Source organism: Galeopterus variegatus, unplaced genomic scaffold, assembly GCF_000696425.1.
Source record: "Galeopterus variegatus unplaced genomic scaffold, G_variegatus-3.0.2 Scaffold1449, whole genome shotgun sequence".
Lineage (NCBI taxonomy): Eukaryota > Metazoa > Chordata > Mammalia > Dermoptera > Cynocephalidae > Galeopterus > Galeopterus variegatus.
The window spans coordinates 13835-31737 of NW_007727560.1; the positions used below are offsets into that span (position 1 = coordinate 13835).

At 34.8% G+C, this 17903-nt stretch overlaps 1 protein-coding gene across 1 annotated transcript in view; it reads right to left on the minus strand.

The window, feature by feature from the left end:
* Nucleotides 1-1100: 1100 nt before the first annotated feature.
* Nucleotides 1101-17903, minus strand: part of LOC103593951 (bifunctional heparan sulfate N-deacetylase/N-sulfotransferase 4) — a gene marked incomplete at its 3' end in the record, with an annotated part of 243352 nt that continues 226549 nt past the window's right edge. Inside the window, exon 7 of the mRNA XM_008577091.1 lies at nucleotides 1101-1283. Coding sequence (XP_008575313.1) covers nucleotides 1101-1283 — 183 coding nt within the window. The remainder of the gene's footprint in view (nucleotides 1284-17903) is intronic.

Genomic DNA, 17903 nt, shown 5'->3' on the forward strand with positions numbered 1-17903 from the left:
GATATTAGCGACACTGTTATTCTTTTACAGAGTAAATATACTCAAAGATATATATGACACATTTTGAAACATATGAGAATGAATAAAGAATAAGGAGAAATCCCTTCACTGGTTTTGAGAGAAATATTGTATTTTATTTTTATTTTTTGCACGTCCTAGAGCAACTAGCCCTTGCCTTATATATAACAGATGCTCAATAAACATGTGTTGGATGAACTCCTGACTGTGTAGACATGGAATGGCATGTAATATGATTTATGGAATAAAGAGAAACAGTCTTGAGGAGAAGAAGAGAGGATGGTAAGAAATCTGTTTCACAATGATTTCTCATTGACGATGATGCTACTTCTCTACCGACTGCCTAGCAGGGGACCATCTGATCTGCTCTCTGCAGCCAACTTATTGATTGCTTGGGTCGATGTAATCTGATGGATGCATAAAGAACCAAGAAAGTGGGAGGCAGCATCTTCCTAGAAAACTGCTAAGAAGCAGATAGTTTACATTTGATGGAATCAGGCAGAGTGGCCCCACGTGAAGTTGAATTATTAGTAAAAGCTATCCTAAACCTGACATTTCTCTCTTTTATCCATAGGTGTAATCTTATTGAAAGATTAGATAGATTTAAGGAAAAGTGAAGTTATACTAAAGAGAGACTAAATCTATATGGGCACAAGGTAAAAATTGCTTTTTCTTTTTTATACACATTATATTGTACTTATACACATCAGGGTCTAGTTATAAGGTCTTAGATTAAGTGGCTCTTCATTTTTATCTCTCCAGATATCCAATCCCTAACCATTTTGCTCACACTACAAGCAAGTAAAAATGATTAACTTGAGAAAGACACCAACAATAAAAAATATCCTCAATGCAAAATTTCTGAACCTACCAACCAAACAAAACCCCTGAAAAACAAACAAAAAGTCAAACAATTTATAAAACAAAGTATTGTTAAAGAAAAGAATGAAATTACTGGTTTAAAAGGCAGTTGGTGTTAAATTCTATTTTTAATATGTTCAGCAAAGTGCCTAACACAAATTAGACACGCACAAATTACTAGTTTTTTTCCTTCTATCCCAGCAGGGAATGTTAAATGTTACCTGCCAGAGAGGGTCTTTCTGCTCAGGGAAGAGCTCAAAGTACTTGCGGGCCAGTTGCACTGGAGGAAGGGTTTGCAATTTCAGGTTGGTCCAGCTCTGCACAAAGTTGGCCAAATTCACAAAGGTATATAATCCAAGGCGGTCATTCCCATAGTTTGACAAATGGGTCATGAAAATGCTGATCTGAAAGATAAATAAAAATAACCACAAAATATCATATGTTTAAGCTCAAAAGAGGCAGTACAAACTCCATGTAGCACCTCACCTAATCTTGGAATTTTATGGAAAGAACAGTTATCTTTTTAAGTGGAAAGCCACACTTTAACACTTTTACTCACTCTTAAAATTAAAATTGAAATTGAAGTTGGCATTCTCTCACTGCTCATCAGAAGTACAGCGTTACTTTTCATATCAGTTTTTTCTGTTGTGGAACCGATATATCATCAAGCCCCCAAACGTAGTAACTCCCAGACTAGTGAAAAACCAAACTTAGATCAGTTCTAAAATTAAACAATTGTTCCACATCTTTTCTGGATATGTATGCAGTTGAAATGGAATTAGATTCAAGATGTATTTCTTTATGGTCTGACGGAGAATTTCTACTGCAATAAACTGTTAATGTTTGCACAAAATCAGAGCATTTAGCCAAACACTCTTCTATAATGATTAATCCTTTTACGACTTTTTATACCTCAATATTAGCTCTAAAATATCACGGCATTTCAGTGTTGTTCTTTGGTGGATAGGAGACTAAGGAAAGGAGAACTCCACATTGCTCTTGAAAGAACAACCAAAAAATTAAATATGATTACAGACATGATCTAATATACAAGTTCACCAGGTACTGCAACAGGATTAAAAAACACTAAACAAAGGAGAAATTGCATAGTCTTGATCTCAATTGCAGAGATTATTTAGGCAACTCATAAAAAAGAAGAGCTCATCATTTTCTACCAAACATAATATTTTGTACTTATTTCTCAATCTCATATTATTTTCAGATGTATTTTAAAAATTCATTTTACTACTTGCTATGTAGATCTATAAATATTTCACATCAACCCAAGTGTTATAATGAAGTACTTTATTAACTTTGTTAGAAAAGTAAGAGTAATATAATGCTACAAATAATAATATTAAAACAATCTGAAATTGAACAGAAAAACAATATAGAAGAAAAGCCAAGTGTCTCATGGCTAATGTTTTGTGTGGATGCTCACCGACTCTTTGTTAAGTGTTTATGTTATTTGGTGTGTGATTTTGAGTTATTTGGAAATAAAAATGGTTTTCAGTAACTATTTAAATATCATTGCATCCTGGTTTGAATATTAGCCATGCAGTAAAGGTTATGCTGCCAACCTTCAGTTCCCAAGATGTAATACATTACTGGATAACTGTAAATGACCAAAGAAAGGACTTTATCTTAAAAATAATAGAAGCAGTACCTTGTACCAAAATTTAAAAAACAATATTGTGGCAGGGCATTATAAATTGAAGATTTATAATCAGGTTCACTGTTTGAATGCCATTTATACTTTGGAAAATATATTCTCTTTCTATGTATAGAATTTCCATGTACAGAATACTAAAAAGAATTCTCTGAGGAAAATTTATTAAAGTTACCAGAGTAACTCCTCATCATTGGTTGAGTGTGAGAGCTTGGCCCATTGTGCTTAATGTCCCTAATTACATAAAATAATACCTAAAAATTATACAGTGCTTACTATGTACTAGACATGATTCTAATCCCTTTACATTATATAATTAAATCTTCACAACCCTCTTATAAGGTATGTAGTGTTACTGTCCCCTTTTACAGATGAAGAAACTAAGACACAGAGCAGTTTAGTAACATCTACTCAGTGGCAGAACAGGGATTCAAAACAAGGCGGTCAGATTCCCAATTCCCAATTCTGATACATGATATGATGTACCTGACACCTTCATCCCCACATTTTTATCTATTGAGTTTGACTTCCATCGTGTTTTTCCTTTGGTCTTTTTTTTTTTTTCTTTAAAGAGGATTAACATTTCTATAGAAGACAGCTGAAAAACTATAATTATCTTGGCAGCTTAAAGCTTTTCTTTTTCATTGTAAATAGGAATGACAAAAGATAAATTATTTTTAGGATCTTAAATGAAAACTTTTTTTTTTTTTTTTTTGTCTGTTTTCCGTGTCCGGCAACGGATTGCAACCCTCAGTGTTGCCCCCGCACCGGACCGGGGACCGGCAACGGGATCGCAAGCCTCGGCGTTGCTCCCGCGCCTCGCTCAGCCAGTGAGCGGGAGCCGGTCTGTATGTGGGATCCGAACCCTCGGACAGGAGCGCCACCACGCTTCCCAAGCGGCGCACTATCCAGTGCGCCACCGGGCCGGCCCTTAAATGAAAACTTTTAAGACAATGAATTATATTATTTGAAATGAATATTACTGATGTGCTGAAAATTTGTCTTTGAAGACAATATAATCCCTATAATATTTCTTGTCCATTTTTTTTCTGTTGGACTATATGTAAAGCTTTTTATTTTATAGGTCAAAAAAGAGAAAGACTATTTTGAGGAATATTCGTTACATAGCTTATTTAAATAGAAATTTAAATTAAAACCCACAAATGTTAGTTGATACAATGCTGTTACTTGAGCTTCATATGGAATCATTTGAACAAGCTCAGGGTATACGTGTCACTGCCAATGTTACATAGACAAATCTTTCACTCTTCAGCTCTTTTATTTCAAATAGGAAGTGCCCTCTTGGCAGGACTTAATTACAGAGTTTTTAGAACAAAACATGGTATCAGTAGTTGATGATGATAGAATTGCAATTGTTGTCATGAGGACTTCTTTATAATCACCACGAAATGAAATGCATGTGATCCCAACAAGTATGTATTTATCTCATGTCACTACTGTAATTAAGAAATAAGACAGTATAAGAAGTATGCTTCAGGATAATTACAGTTTCCCAGGACAGAAATTATTATTAAAAACAGGAAGAAATAATAATAATATCCTAGAATTCTACCACCTGCCCTCTAGTGTTATTTTAAGATCGAATTTTAAGGCACCTGTGAGAGTCTGAAGTCTGACAAAATCATAAATAAAAACACTACTTTGAAAGTATTATAAAGATTATTTTTATATCATGGGCAGACATATATTATCATTTCATTAGGGAATTAACATGTTGCATTTAAAAGATTTTTTTGCAGCAAACTAGTCATTTTTCCAGAATTTCCTTAGGATAATAAGCCTTGTTTTATGAAGGAAATACAACATTGAATGCAGGACAAATGGAAATCTGTCTTTGGAAGAAAGCAGAGTGTGGAGATGTTGTATGGCTCTAAGCCGAGGCATGCTGCTGCATTTAAATTTCCCTTTGCTGAGAATAAAAATAAGCACCCTGGTCATGATGGTTACAACCACTGTTGTATGGGGCAGCATGTGCACACGCCTTACTGCTTAGAAACAAATTAGTGCTGGTATATGGTCAATTGACTGCACTTTAAGAAAAACAATTCTGCAAGCACAGCTTAACTGTGCATATCTGGCCTTCTAAAAGCACCTATTGTGCAGACAGAGCATTTTAGTTTTAGTATTTCTGGACAAATGGCTTGTTTAAAAAAACCTATTTCAGAGAGTGTAGGTAGAAAAAGACAAATTAAGAATGGGTGTGGTTTGAGGAATAAATAAGGAAAGTCAAAAGATATTGCAGTATAAGAGAGCAGCAAATAATTTTTCACACACTGACAATATATTGCTACTATTTTTTACATGACAGCATATGTTCCTCTGCTTATCCTGTCCCTTTATTTATTTATTTTGCTTTTTCTTTTCTTATTATATATAAAGAATACTCTTGTTCAGTACTCCCCAAAGTATCATCTGGAGAAAACATGGCTGCACTCCATGGGTGTAAATTGTTTATATATGCAACTCACTGTACCTTGAAATATTGCCGCTCAGAGATATGCATTGATTCAGACAAGCAGAGTTTTATCTTTCAAACGACAAAGACAGGCAAGGACATCTTGTTCAATGGATGCGTTTAAGAATAAGATATCAAGTGCTAATATCAGTAGGCCAACTGCAGCAGGCTTTCCAGAGGGGTCACCAAGTTCTGGGTACTGTTTCTTCTGCCATCAGGCTCACCTCTGGGCCACCTTGATCTTGTCTTTGGCCCTTGTACATACGCTTCTTCCTCAGCTCTCAAGGCTCCCAACTCCATTATAATTAAACATAAAACAAGTTGAAATTTTTTTTTATCTGTTGTATTAATTTAAAAGCAAGCTTCTAGGCACTCTCATAGTCTAATTATTCATTAAAACATACAATTTTTCATTAACCCAATTGCTGGACACAATATGCATATGCAAAATTTGGGGAAGATATTACCTGTGGAATAAATCCATTTTATGGTGCATCTACAGTCTAAAGAAAAAGGATGTTTTAAATATAGCAATGTGTAAATCTTGATAACAAGGGATTGGGTAAATACAATTGAACTTTATGGATAATCCTTAACTCTGGGTAAAAGCACCATTTTAATGACAAGCGGGATAGTAGTAAATAAATGTGGGCGAGTGACTATCCCCTGAGTCTTTAATTGCAGGTTATACAACAAATTGTTTCTGATAACATTTTATTTTTGCTTCTCTTATGGAACTATAAATGTCCAATATATGGGAAGAAGGAAAGAAAAAAGGGAAGAATAAAAAAAAATAAAGGGGCCTAATTTTGTCCATAAAATGAAACATCAACACTCTCTAGATTGAGTTAAAATATTTTCACTGACAATCCCAGAATAGTTTCCTTGTTCTACTGCTTGTATGACAAATACACTGCCATTGTAAATAGAATGGTTGTGAATATCAATAGCCATCATATATTATAGAGTATCTTAAACTGGAAATTAAAATAATTTTTAGAGCATACATTTTTAGTTAAAGTACTCATTAAATATTTGGATATTTAGCTCTGTTCCTTATAGTGCCTTTAAAAATCATATAATTCACAGAGTAGTCAGACATGTTTCATAGGAAAAAAACACAGTAACAAAGATAGAAAGAAAGAATAGCTTTGCAGAGTAAGAAGAGTTGTGCCCCATTTTAAGGCAGTTTGCTCTGTGCTCAGGCCACAGCACAGTATTTTTCAAGATAAGCATTAAATATTAGCAGTCAGTTTCCGTTTTTGCCTCTGTGGCTCTGACAGTGTGCACCTTTTCAGAATGAGTCCATTGTGTTTAAAAATATGTCCATTAGTTTGTTAAATTATTGATTAGGCTTTTAGTTCTCATAAAATGTGAAGATAGATGAAAAATAAGGGAAGGCGTCCCTGATGGCCCATCTGATGGGCTTCGGCATTGCACTCATACTTTTTCTATAAAAGGTAGTCTTGTGTTTTTATTTTATTCTGCATATAGGCTGGGACCACACAAGGGATACTGAGTTAGACTTTGATTCACATTATCAGTTCAAATGCGAATAAGTCATCTTGATTTAAACACACATAGCATAACTGTTGGTTATTAATTATAGGCAACCCAACTATGCCAACACCTCTTCAGTCTTGGGCAACTAATAACTTGGCAAATGCTTATATCTATGTTCTTAGATACCATAAGTAAGGAAAATTTGCCCAAACTTAATATATTATTCTTCCACTCAATTAAATACTGTCATTATCTTGGAATCTACTCTTTAGATATACCGGTTTGTTTTTCAGATATGAAACATATATTGGCATGGTTGGTTAATGGTTTATCTTTCCTTAACATATTATGCTATTAAATTATAATGTTAATTTACTTATATAATCTTACAAAGTGGTTTCAGGAACTGTCTAAGAAACTATCCTATTTTAAAGAAAGAGGAAATGAGGATCAAGGGGTTCATGTGACCCATCTGAGGTCACATAGGGAATCCCAGCAAACCCAGAGTTCAAGGTAGTCAACAAGTGTGTTGTACACTTAAAAATTTATTAAGAAGGTAGATCTTATGTTAAGTATTCTTACCACAATAAAATAAAATAAAATAATAAAATAAAATAAAATTTTTAAAGAAAGGGCATGTGAGTCCAGAATCAGTACTCTTCCATACATCATGGTTCTGCCAGAACTTTGGTGACAAGTTTGTCAAACTTTCTTCTCCTTTTTTCTTCCTCTTTTTATATCATTTCCATTAGCTGGTAGATTTTCAATTAACCTGGTTATTTTATTTGTAACAATCCTATATTGAAACTAACAACATTTCATTATAAACTTTTACTAGAATCGGTGTCATGTACAATCATTTACGTTTTTAACTTTTTTGAAAATGGGGGAAATAAAAGTTATTTCAATATCCATATCTATACAAACATATACATTTTAGCTGATTACTTACTACAATCATTCCAAGATAATGAATACTGAAGGGACATGATTACTTCAGTTGAGATGATTTTACTTCTCTTGTAGCACTAAAAAGGGATGCCAAATTTTCCATGATGAAATACAATAACACAAGCATTATAGAAATAGAAAGTAACTCCAATCTTCCTTCCAGTCTTGAAGAACCACATTTCTTTGATTTAGACAGACCTTTTAAGATGTATTCCTCTATGAGTCATTCTTAGGAAGAGGAAGGAAGGAAGAAAGGAAGGATGGAAGGAAGGAAAGAAAGAGGAAGGAAGAAAGAGAAGCAAATAATAGCTCCAAAATGAAACACATGTCAGCATTTGGAGGTCAGTTGGTCAGGAAAAAAGTAGGCTGCTAAGAATGATTTAGTGGATATCTTTAAATCTCCTCTCAGAATAAATTCCAACTATTGATCTTCCTACTCAGGCTAGTTCACTAAGCAGAGGGGCTCTTTTGCTCCATGTGACTTTCAGTGGGGTTTCATATACGATGCATGTCACCACAAGCATTTATAATTAATCACTATTCCTAGCTGGTGTTTTAACACACTATACCCTTGACTGTTAAAAGGAAGGCTTTTGGGGAGTGCGTGAAAAAACTAAATCTTAGAGATCCTAATATCTTTTGTAAGCCAAGTTAGTGTGTTTTGGGTCCACTGAAATCATCAATATATGCCATGGCTTATGATAATTAATATAATTTTTTGTTGAACCAGAAAATGTTGATATGTGTATAACAGAATGAAAATGATTGTTTGATATCTAATATATGAAACTCTTATGTAGTCTTCATGTTCTTTCTCCTTTTTAAGTTTTATCTTATTTTTAATTGACAAATTATAATTGTATATATTTATGGGGTACAATGGGATGCTTTGTTACGTTTACATACATTGCGGAATGATCAAATCAAGCTACTCAGCATATCCATCACCTCAAATATCTATCATTTCTTTGTGATGAGAACATCTAAAATCCTCTCTTGTAGCTGTTTTGAAATATACAATATATTATTATTATTATCTATAGTCACTGTGGTGTGCAATAGAACACCAGAACTTAATCCTAATAAATGCAGGTTTTATCCATCAGAATCACCTTTGACGGCCACAGTTAAAAATCAATATAGGAGGAGATTGTTAAATGAAATCCTTTGTTTCATTTTAAAAAGTGCAATAAATAGATTTTAGAAGCGGCCACTACTCAAGGGTAGTGTGACGAGCTGTTGTTGTGCTTTGCCCCACACTATGCATTTAAATCAAAGTGCACTCCAGACTTCTCCCCAGCCCCTTGCCCTTCAGGGCACTCACAACCTAACACATTACGTACAGTATTTGTCTGGTTATATATTGTCTGTTCCCTCACTCCCACATTAGAATGTAAGCTCCTTGAAAACAGGGACTTTGCTGCTGTTCTTCACTTCTGTATCCTCAATGCCTGGCACATAATACATGTACAACAAATATTTATCGAATGAATACATTAATCCTTGGTAACATACACTTTTTTGCCAGTAGAAAAGGTTGAGTAACATAATTGCTTTCCAATGATTCCCCAAATTCTAAAGACATGAGAGGAAAAACAAAACACTCTATCTTAAAACCCTGAAAACAGCTGGCTTTTAACAGGATATGACGAATTGCTAAATTACAATTTTTGGTGTGTATTTTCCATTTCCATTATCAGACTAAATGCAACAGAAGTTCCATTCTGCATCTGCATGTGATTATTTACCAGCGTCCCAGTTTTTCAGTCATAATATTTGGTTAGTGAATTATTAACAAATCAGAACTGTTTTGATTCAAGACAGACTAGAGTGTAAACACTGATCTTCTCGAATGGAGAAGCTGGGCAGTGACTTCATGAAAGCAGTAGTAAAAAGGGCAGCTGTTCTAACAGAGAACAGAAGGCTTCTGCTATATTTCAGTGAGCAGGAGCTTTATTCTCCATTTTCCTTGTAAATTAATAGAGGCTTAAGTCATTAAAAGGCAACACATGCTCACAACCATATTGCTATTGCATATATTTGCGTTTTGCTTTTCTTTGGTAGGCAAGTCAGAACTGAGATTTTAGATGTCACAGTAATTGCCTTTAGAATACCCTGATTTTGAACAAAGATTGCCCAGTTTTATGCAATGGGAGACAACCAAAGCTGCTTTCCATCTGAGCTACTCAGGATCACTCTCTTTTTAAGAGATCAAATCTCTTTTTCAACCATGTTGCAGTGATGCCACATAAAAGTCATTGAAGTGCAAATGCATAACCCCAGAAATAATCCTGGGCAGTTCAGCCACTGGGTGGAGAAAAGATGTTCATTAGTGATCGGTGTAAGCTTCACTGACAGCCTCAAATAGAATTCAACAGTTTCCAGTGAAAAAAAATGTCATCTTTATTACAATCAACCAGCTGATGCATATTTATTAAATACTTATAAGTGCCTCACGGTCTATTAAGAACTGGACAGATAATTGTGAATAAATTTTGCATGGCTTTTGCCTAAAAATGCTTAAGGTCAAATGGGGATATAGGAAAGAAAACAGCACATTATAATACATGTGAAATGGAAATTTCATCGCTCTTTGATACCACCACAGGTGCTGGGTACAGTGCGCTGATCTAAGACTTGCAGAAGCCTTCTTGAAAAATGAGACATTGGAACTGAGATACGAAGGTGAATAGTGACACTTGAGGTGAGAGAATGGATTGGAGTAGGGGTGGGTGACATAGTGCCGAGGATATGTGTTTGACAGGGAGAACTTCATATGTGAAAGGCAGTTGGTAACAGAGTGCATTCTAGAAACTAAAAGTTGTACCATGTGGTCTATGCAAGGGGATGGAGTAGCAGGAAAAAGGGAAGAGGCCAGTTCTTGCAGATTTTTAGAAATTCTTGAGGGGTTTGAACTTTAATCCTAAGAGCATTGAATGATTACAAGTAGGGAGGGAACATAGTCAGATATGCATTTTATATATAAATATATCCTGCTTGCCTTATGAAGAAGAGGGAAGCCTGGAGGTTGGGAGTCATTTAGAAGGCTGTTGTAGACATATGATTAACAGGTGATGATTACCTGAACAGTGGCAGTGGGAAAGGAAAGAGATTAAACAGATTCAAATGTGTTAAAATATTGAATCTCTAATCATCCGTGTTTGATTAAATGTCAGGGGTGAAAAAAAAAAAAAGGATCAGAGATGAAACTCAGGTTTCTGGCTTAGGAACTGGATGGATACTGGAGTAATTTCCCCCAAATAGGGAAAAATGGAGGTATGGACAGAATAAAAGATTGAGAGACACAAAAACTTTATGCCAGTGGCTATAAGGAATTAGACAAAGAGCGAACAAGGAAAGCACAGAAGCACACTGGCTACTCTGAGTGTAGGGGTGAAGCCATAGAAATCTGCATGGACTTTCATCTGTATGTTATTCTCCAGCACTGTACCACTTAGAAGCCAGCTATAGGTCTGAAGGGAGCAGACAGTTGAATTCTTCTGGATTTGGGGATTTGCTAAATGAATGGAATGGAAAAACAGTGGCACAGGGAACGTCTTAGTAATGACTGGAAGACAGAGATTCAAATTATCTCCCAATGTGCTTTCCACAAATGAGTAACATTTTCAATTTTCTAAAATACATTTCAAAAATATTTAAAACAACTCACTTTATGGCTAAAGGTTCACCATATTAAAACATATGTTTACTTATTGAAGTGCACGTTTTAAAGTTTAAGTTCTTACTAACATAAACAACTGTTATCTTTCACTGAAATAATCATTTTTAATGGGAGCAGACTGATTAAATTTGCTCTCAATGCATAAAATTTATTTTACATTAGTGGTTATTTCAAGTTCATCTTTTTAATGATTCTATTGTTATATGTTATAATGTAGGTATGTATACATGTACCTGCAATAGTACATATATTTATATGTCATTTGTTAAGAAATCACTATAGTGAGGATACATTGCTCAAAAAGACTGGTAAAAATAAAAGATGCAAACTTTTTATTTGGTCTATCTTTTTTTCCTTTTAATTTTTAGAAAAATTGAATATATTTTCTTTAATGATGTTGAAAATTAAACTATATTTATTTCCATCATGTAAAAAATAAAAAAATAAAATAATAAAATAAATTTTAAGTTCTACGAAGGAACATTGGGAAGCACTGCCAATTACTCAGACATTTCCTAACTCTACAGAACACACACCTTCCACCTGCCCAAATGTCAAGGGAGTATTCTAATAAGTGACAACAATGTAGGGAGTGATATGCAGGTGTTGTTTATGAGAAGAACAAATGAATAAAAATTTTCTTACACATGCTAACTCTTGTCTCTCTCCTACTTTTGGAGCATGTTTTGGAAAAAAGCAAGCAGAGCCCCTGGAAAGGGAAATAAATGGGTTCTTAGACTAGGATTCAAGTTAAAACTATACAGAAGAATTATATATATTTATATATATATATATATATACACACACACACACACACACACACAAACACACATACATGTGTGTATATATATGTATGCATGTGTTTGTATTTTAGATTTATTCTTTATCAAGCTTAGCTTTTCATGGTAGAACACATTAATATTTTGTGGGTCAAGATAACATCAGAGAAAATATCTTGGCTTGAATTATTTTGAACATGCTTGCAAACAAGAGGACTTGTCTCAGTGCAAGGGATCCCAAAGAGCAAGAGGCTTTCGGATATGTTGGTTCTAATGGGGGTTTAGGGAGATAGTGAAAGAAGCTGAGCACAGTTGTGCTATGGAATATGGGTACCAAACATCACTGCTGTAACTCTTGAAGAATCCACATGGGCCTCCATGAGAGGAGGAGCATTTGAATGTCTGCCACACTGGGAGCATTCTTAATATGTTAGTGTTAACTATGGAGTCAATGATTTACGAATAGAGTCAACATGGCTAAGAAAAAAATCAGTAAGCCTGAAGAGAGGTAAAGAAAAGCTTCCTTGAAGTGCAAAGAAAATAATAATAATAATAAAACCCCAACAGAACCAGACATCCAAAAACTATGGGACAATATCAAACGGTGTAAAATATGTGTAATATCAGAATTAGAAAGGAGAATGAAACAGAAAAAAATTTAAAGTTATAATAGCTAAGAAATTTCTAAAATTAATTTATCTCAGATACAGGAAGCTCAGATAACATCAAGCATGATAAATACCAAATAAATATGCAGAAGCAAACAAACAAAAATCATATCTAGGAAGCCAGAGGATAAAACACCTTACCTATAGACATACAAGGATAAGACTTACAGTGGGGTTTTCATAAGATACCATTCAAGCAAAAAGAGAGTAAAGTAAAATACCTAAAGTGTCAAAAGATAAAAACCACTAGTTTAGAATTCCATAGCCAACAAAATTGTCCTTCAAAAGTGAAGGAGAAGTAATGACTTTTGCAGAGAAACAAAAACTGAGGGAATTCTTTGCCAGACTTCCCTGCACAAAAGTGCTAAAAAGTCATTATTCAGAAGAAAATAATAGAGTTCAGAAACTTAGATCTACAAAAAGAAAGGAAATGTGTTTAAAGGAATAACTAAAGGCAAAATAAAATATTTTATTTTTCTTATCTTGATTAATCTAAAGGTAATTGTACATAACAATAATAGTAACATTGCATTAGGTGGCTGTAGCATATGAAGAAATGAATAACAGCAGTAATGTCACAAGAATTGGCACAAAAGAATTGGGACTAGTCTGTTCTAAGGCACCTGCACTATATGTGAAGCAGTATAATGTTACTTGAAAATAGTCTTAAGTTAGTTTAAAATTTATATTGTAAATCTAGGGTAATCACTAAAAAAAAAAAAAAAATTAGAAAGATGTATAATGTATATGCCAAAAGAGAAGACAAAATGGAACCATACAAAATGCTCAATTAAAACCAGAGAATACAAAAATGGGGGAGGGGGACAAGATGACAAAGGACAAATGCAACAAATGGAAAAGAGTTTCACGATGACAGATACTAATCCAATTATATCAATGGTCACATTAATTGTAAATTGTCTAAATCAATTAAAAGACAGAGATTGTCCAAGTGTATTAAAAAAATATATATGTTGTGTATAAGACATCCACTAGAAATTTAAAGACTCAAATAGGTAAAAAGTAAAGGGATGAAGAAAGATATGCTAACACTAATCAAAATAACGCTGGAGTACCTGTCCGAAAAGCAGACTTCAGAAAGAGAAAGCTTGTTATGGATAAAGAGTACATGCGCTGCCAAGAGCTACACCAGACTCTTGCACACTCACACATATCCTCACACACACACACAGGTACATCCACTCACATACAAACTTACTCACGCATGCCCATTTGCACACTTATTCACACATGCGCACAAACACCAACTCAAGCTGCTGGGGAGACAGGAAGCTGCAGTCAAGTGGGAGAAGTCACTGGGAGAAGAAGAAAACAACTTTGATTTGGGTTTAAAGTCATAATTTATAGCTTAAAACATCTATAATGTTCTTATAACTGAAAGTGGTTAGAAAGTTATAAATTCTGGCTAAGATATTTTTATGGAATTCCCTCACCTTGTGGGAAGCAGGGTTCAGTGTGGCACAGGTGAGAGTTCTTGACAAACTTACTTTATAATCATATGTTTCCCAATAATAGTTCTCTAATTGTCCGGAGAGATATGGCACCTTTAAAAAATATTTGTCTAAACACCTCAACAAAAGCAATGCTTATATCTACGTTAAAATGTGCTTTAACATGGGTTAAATCAATATTCACTTATAATGTTGACTTGAATTAACTTTTCAGAGGTATTGGTTCCTCATTTGAAAGTCTCTATGGTTTTTTTGCTTTTTGTGCCTTTTAGTAAAAAATTCATATAAAAGGTATGAATAGTTTTCCAGCTTTTGCTAAATGAAACATGTTGGAATAAATCCTCTTTTGAAACATCATAATTGACAATGTCAAAGTTCATATCATCATATTTAAAAATAGGGTATTGAAATTTTGATTAATTGAACCAGGTGGCTTTGGTTTGGGGGTTCACAGAGATTTTGCACTATATATACATATAAAAAGATCTAAGAGACTAAAATTGTTTTTCTCTCCGTTTCACAATTTTCCCCCTCTCTCTTTTCCTCTTTTCTACTCTCTCGTATACTGATATAAATATGGGGTTTGCTGGCCTCAGTCTTTTTATTGTACTAGCAAAATGTTCTATAATTTCCAGCTGTCAGAATCTGATCTGCATGCCAGCAGGCTATATTTTTAAATACGTGAATAGTATTGTGAACAAAACATTCCTGTCAAGTGTCCATTTCCTGGTGCCAAAACAGCTCCATCCTCGGTTGTCTGTCGTAGCAGTTCTTTGATATTCGAGTGTTTAACATGTATAATATCCTGACACTCTACCATTACAGTTTATAGACTGCTATTATAGATTAAAAGTATAGTCCATTCACTGCTTTTGGATCTCCTAGAACATTTGGACCTGGTAACTCAACAAACAGCTGCAGTCACAAAAAAAGAATTGCTGAAACCTAGATTTTGTGTTGACAGAACACTAATTTTAATAATGACAAATTGTCTCAGAATTCAATGCTTTCCATATTCATGACCCTTCTGCTCTTGAAACAAAGTAATTTGTGTGCTTGAAAATTGTTCCTGTGCTCTAATCTGGTACTTTTATAGACATCTTGTATTTTTATGTCAGCACATCTGACAAAACAGTTAAATGTTTTCTTAGTAATATTTCTTCAATGAAAGGTCAAAGATGCTAAGTTTTCCACTACATATGCAAGAAAAAAGTGTCCTAAGCTTTCTGTCTATCTGATTGTGGCAGCCAAGATAGAATATAGGAATACGAGATTGGTGAGGGGGGTGTCAAAGAGGCAACATGTGAGTAGATTTCTTTTCTCCTCTGTAGTCCCACAGCACTGTGAACAAGGCTTAATGCTATTGTTTACTGTATTGTAATTAATTAATTATTTCTTCCATTAGATTGGTAGTACATCTGAAGCAGGGATAAATTTTATACATTTCTTTATCTTGGACTCTGTACACTTTCTGACTTAAGACAGAGCAGGGACCACATGCTCAGATGCATGTAGGAGCCAGCAATCAAATTACAATTGAGCAGGTTGGATTTATAATTATAAATTAAAAACAACAACAAGATACTCAATGATAGATCACATTCATGTTCAGGACAACAGGGAGCGGTGGCATCAGTGCCGAACTAATGAGCTCATGCTTTGCTCTCTACTCTCCAACAAATGGCCATACTATTTTTCAAAAGATTTCAAGTAAATTTTGCTAGTACATTTACATTTTTTAAAAATGGTGAACAATATACCTGCCAAACAAAACATGTCTGTGATTTGAATTCTGGCCACTTGCAGACAGTTTTCCAAACTTTGAAGAAAGCATTTGATGAATACACAGATGGCTAGGAGTAGGATATCACTGTCTTACATAGAAGAAAAAGTAGGGAAGTGCTGGTACATGTTTCTGTCCTACTCCTTCATTCTTGGAGTTGAATAAAACTGACTGTGCACCAAATTCTTCACAGTATAGAGAGAAGTCCCTGGACCCATTGAGGAACTCCTCAGATAAATGCACAAAACACTTCCTGTTAGCTGTTTCTTCACCTACAAGTTATTTTCCATTTTGTGTGTAAATTAAGTTGCCAGTTCATGTTGCACAGTATTTGTGACATAAACAATCAGGTTGTAAACCTGAAATAACAACAAAGGTCATACACACAGTATTGTCTAATTTGTGAAATACCGTAAACCTTTAAAAATTTTCTGTTTACAGTTTATGGCTTTCCTCATTACCACGTTGTTTTTGGTAGAACTAATAAATGTTTATGGGAAAATTCATTTCTTTTATTCTAAGATACCACAGGTAGCTTCATTCAATAAGAAAATGAGGAATACATGATAAAGGAGCAATGGAGAGAAAGAAATCCAGCAGCTACATGATGCTGGGTTTCCTCATCTCCTTATCTCGTAGCCTGCCTGTTGGTAAATAACAAACTGAAAGTTCTGAGTATTTTTGTGTGAGTACAGAGGGCTGAGCTTTATGAATCCCTTGCAAACAAAGAAACTCACGGGAGGACTGAGAAAACTGAAAAAGATAAGAAGCAGTTATGCCTTTTAGTAAATACGTAGAATTATTTATCAGATAGGCCTATGCAATTTCTTTGTAAGGTGTACGTAATAGCAACAAATCCATTGTGAATTACACTTTGATTTTCACGTTGTGAAAACAATAACACAGACAGCAACAAAAGAGGCTGATGTAAAACAAAGAACTCCTAAATGTGCTAAAGTTTTGTTCTCAAGGAGTCTGAATTTGAAGTCAAGTTTCACATAAGAAATCACGTGATTGATGAAGAAAGGCTTTTAAGAATATCTGAACCTAATGTGAGATGCTCTGAGGAGGAGCAGCAAACTCTTATTGTTTGTTTAATGAAAAAATTAATATACTTCAAAAAATGAAACAATTTTTTAATGTACAGAAAGAAATCAGATAAACAGAAATTAGCAAACATGTGGCAATTGAATCTGGATTGTATTAAGAATCATGCAGGAGAAGATTACAATGCTGAACAAGAGTTCAGGGCTTAAGTGTCAGAACTGTTTAAGGAGATGTCTGCCTGGACATACATCCATAAGATTTAGTGTCGAGTTTTCGGTTCATAGGATAAATTGACATTCAGCTGCAGCTACACAGAAGGGGCTATGTGATTAAAACTTATAAGCATTGCCTGTCTGCTTCTTGGCACAAAAATAAACAGGCATTTGTGTATAGATCCACTTAATAATTATTCTATGAAATCCCAAACTACCTCGCTTAAAGTAATTTGACATTTAAAATCGTTCAAATGTGAGTTAATACATCTGCTCACCTGGAGCACATTCAACTCATTTATTAAAGTAATAGGTTTGTCTTCTCCATGTGACTTCACCATTTGGACTACTGAAAGCAAGGGAGGACACCCTACCTGAGGATTTTCCACTTTCTTGTCACCAGGTAATCTCAGGTTTTTCTTTACTGCTTTTATGATGATAAAAAGGGAGGTAGATTTTTCTCACCTGCTTGGTTGTCTGGGTCCTACTAAGCCTTCTTCTTTTTTTTTTTTTTTTGTTTACTGACCGGTAACGGGATCGCAACCCTCAGTGTTGCACCCATACCGGGGACCGGCAACGGGATCGCAATGGGGACCGGCAACAGGATCGCAACCCTTGGTGTTGCGCCCGCACCGTGCTCAGCCAGTGAGAGGGAACCGGTCTCCACATGGGATCCAAACCCTCAGTAGGAGCGCCACCATGCTCCCAAGTGGTGCACTCTCCAGTGCGCTACCGGGCCGGCCCCAGAAGGAACTCTTAATACCTCAGGCCATACAATAGGG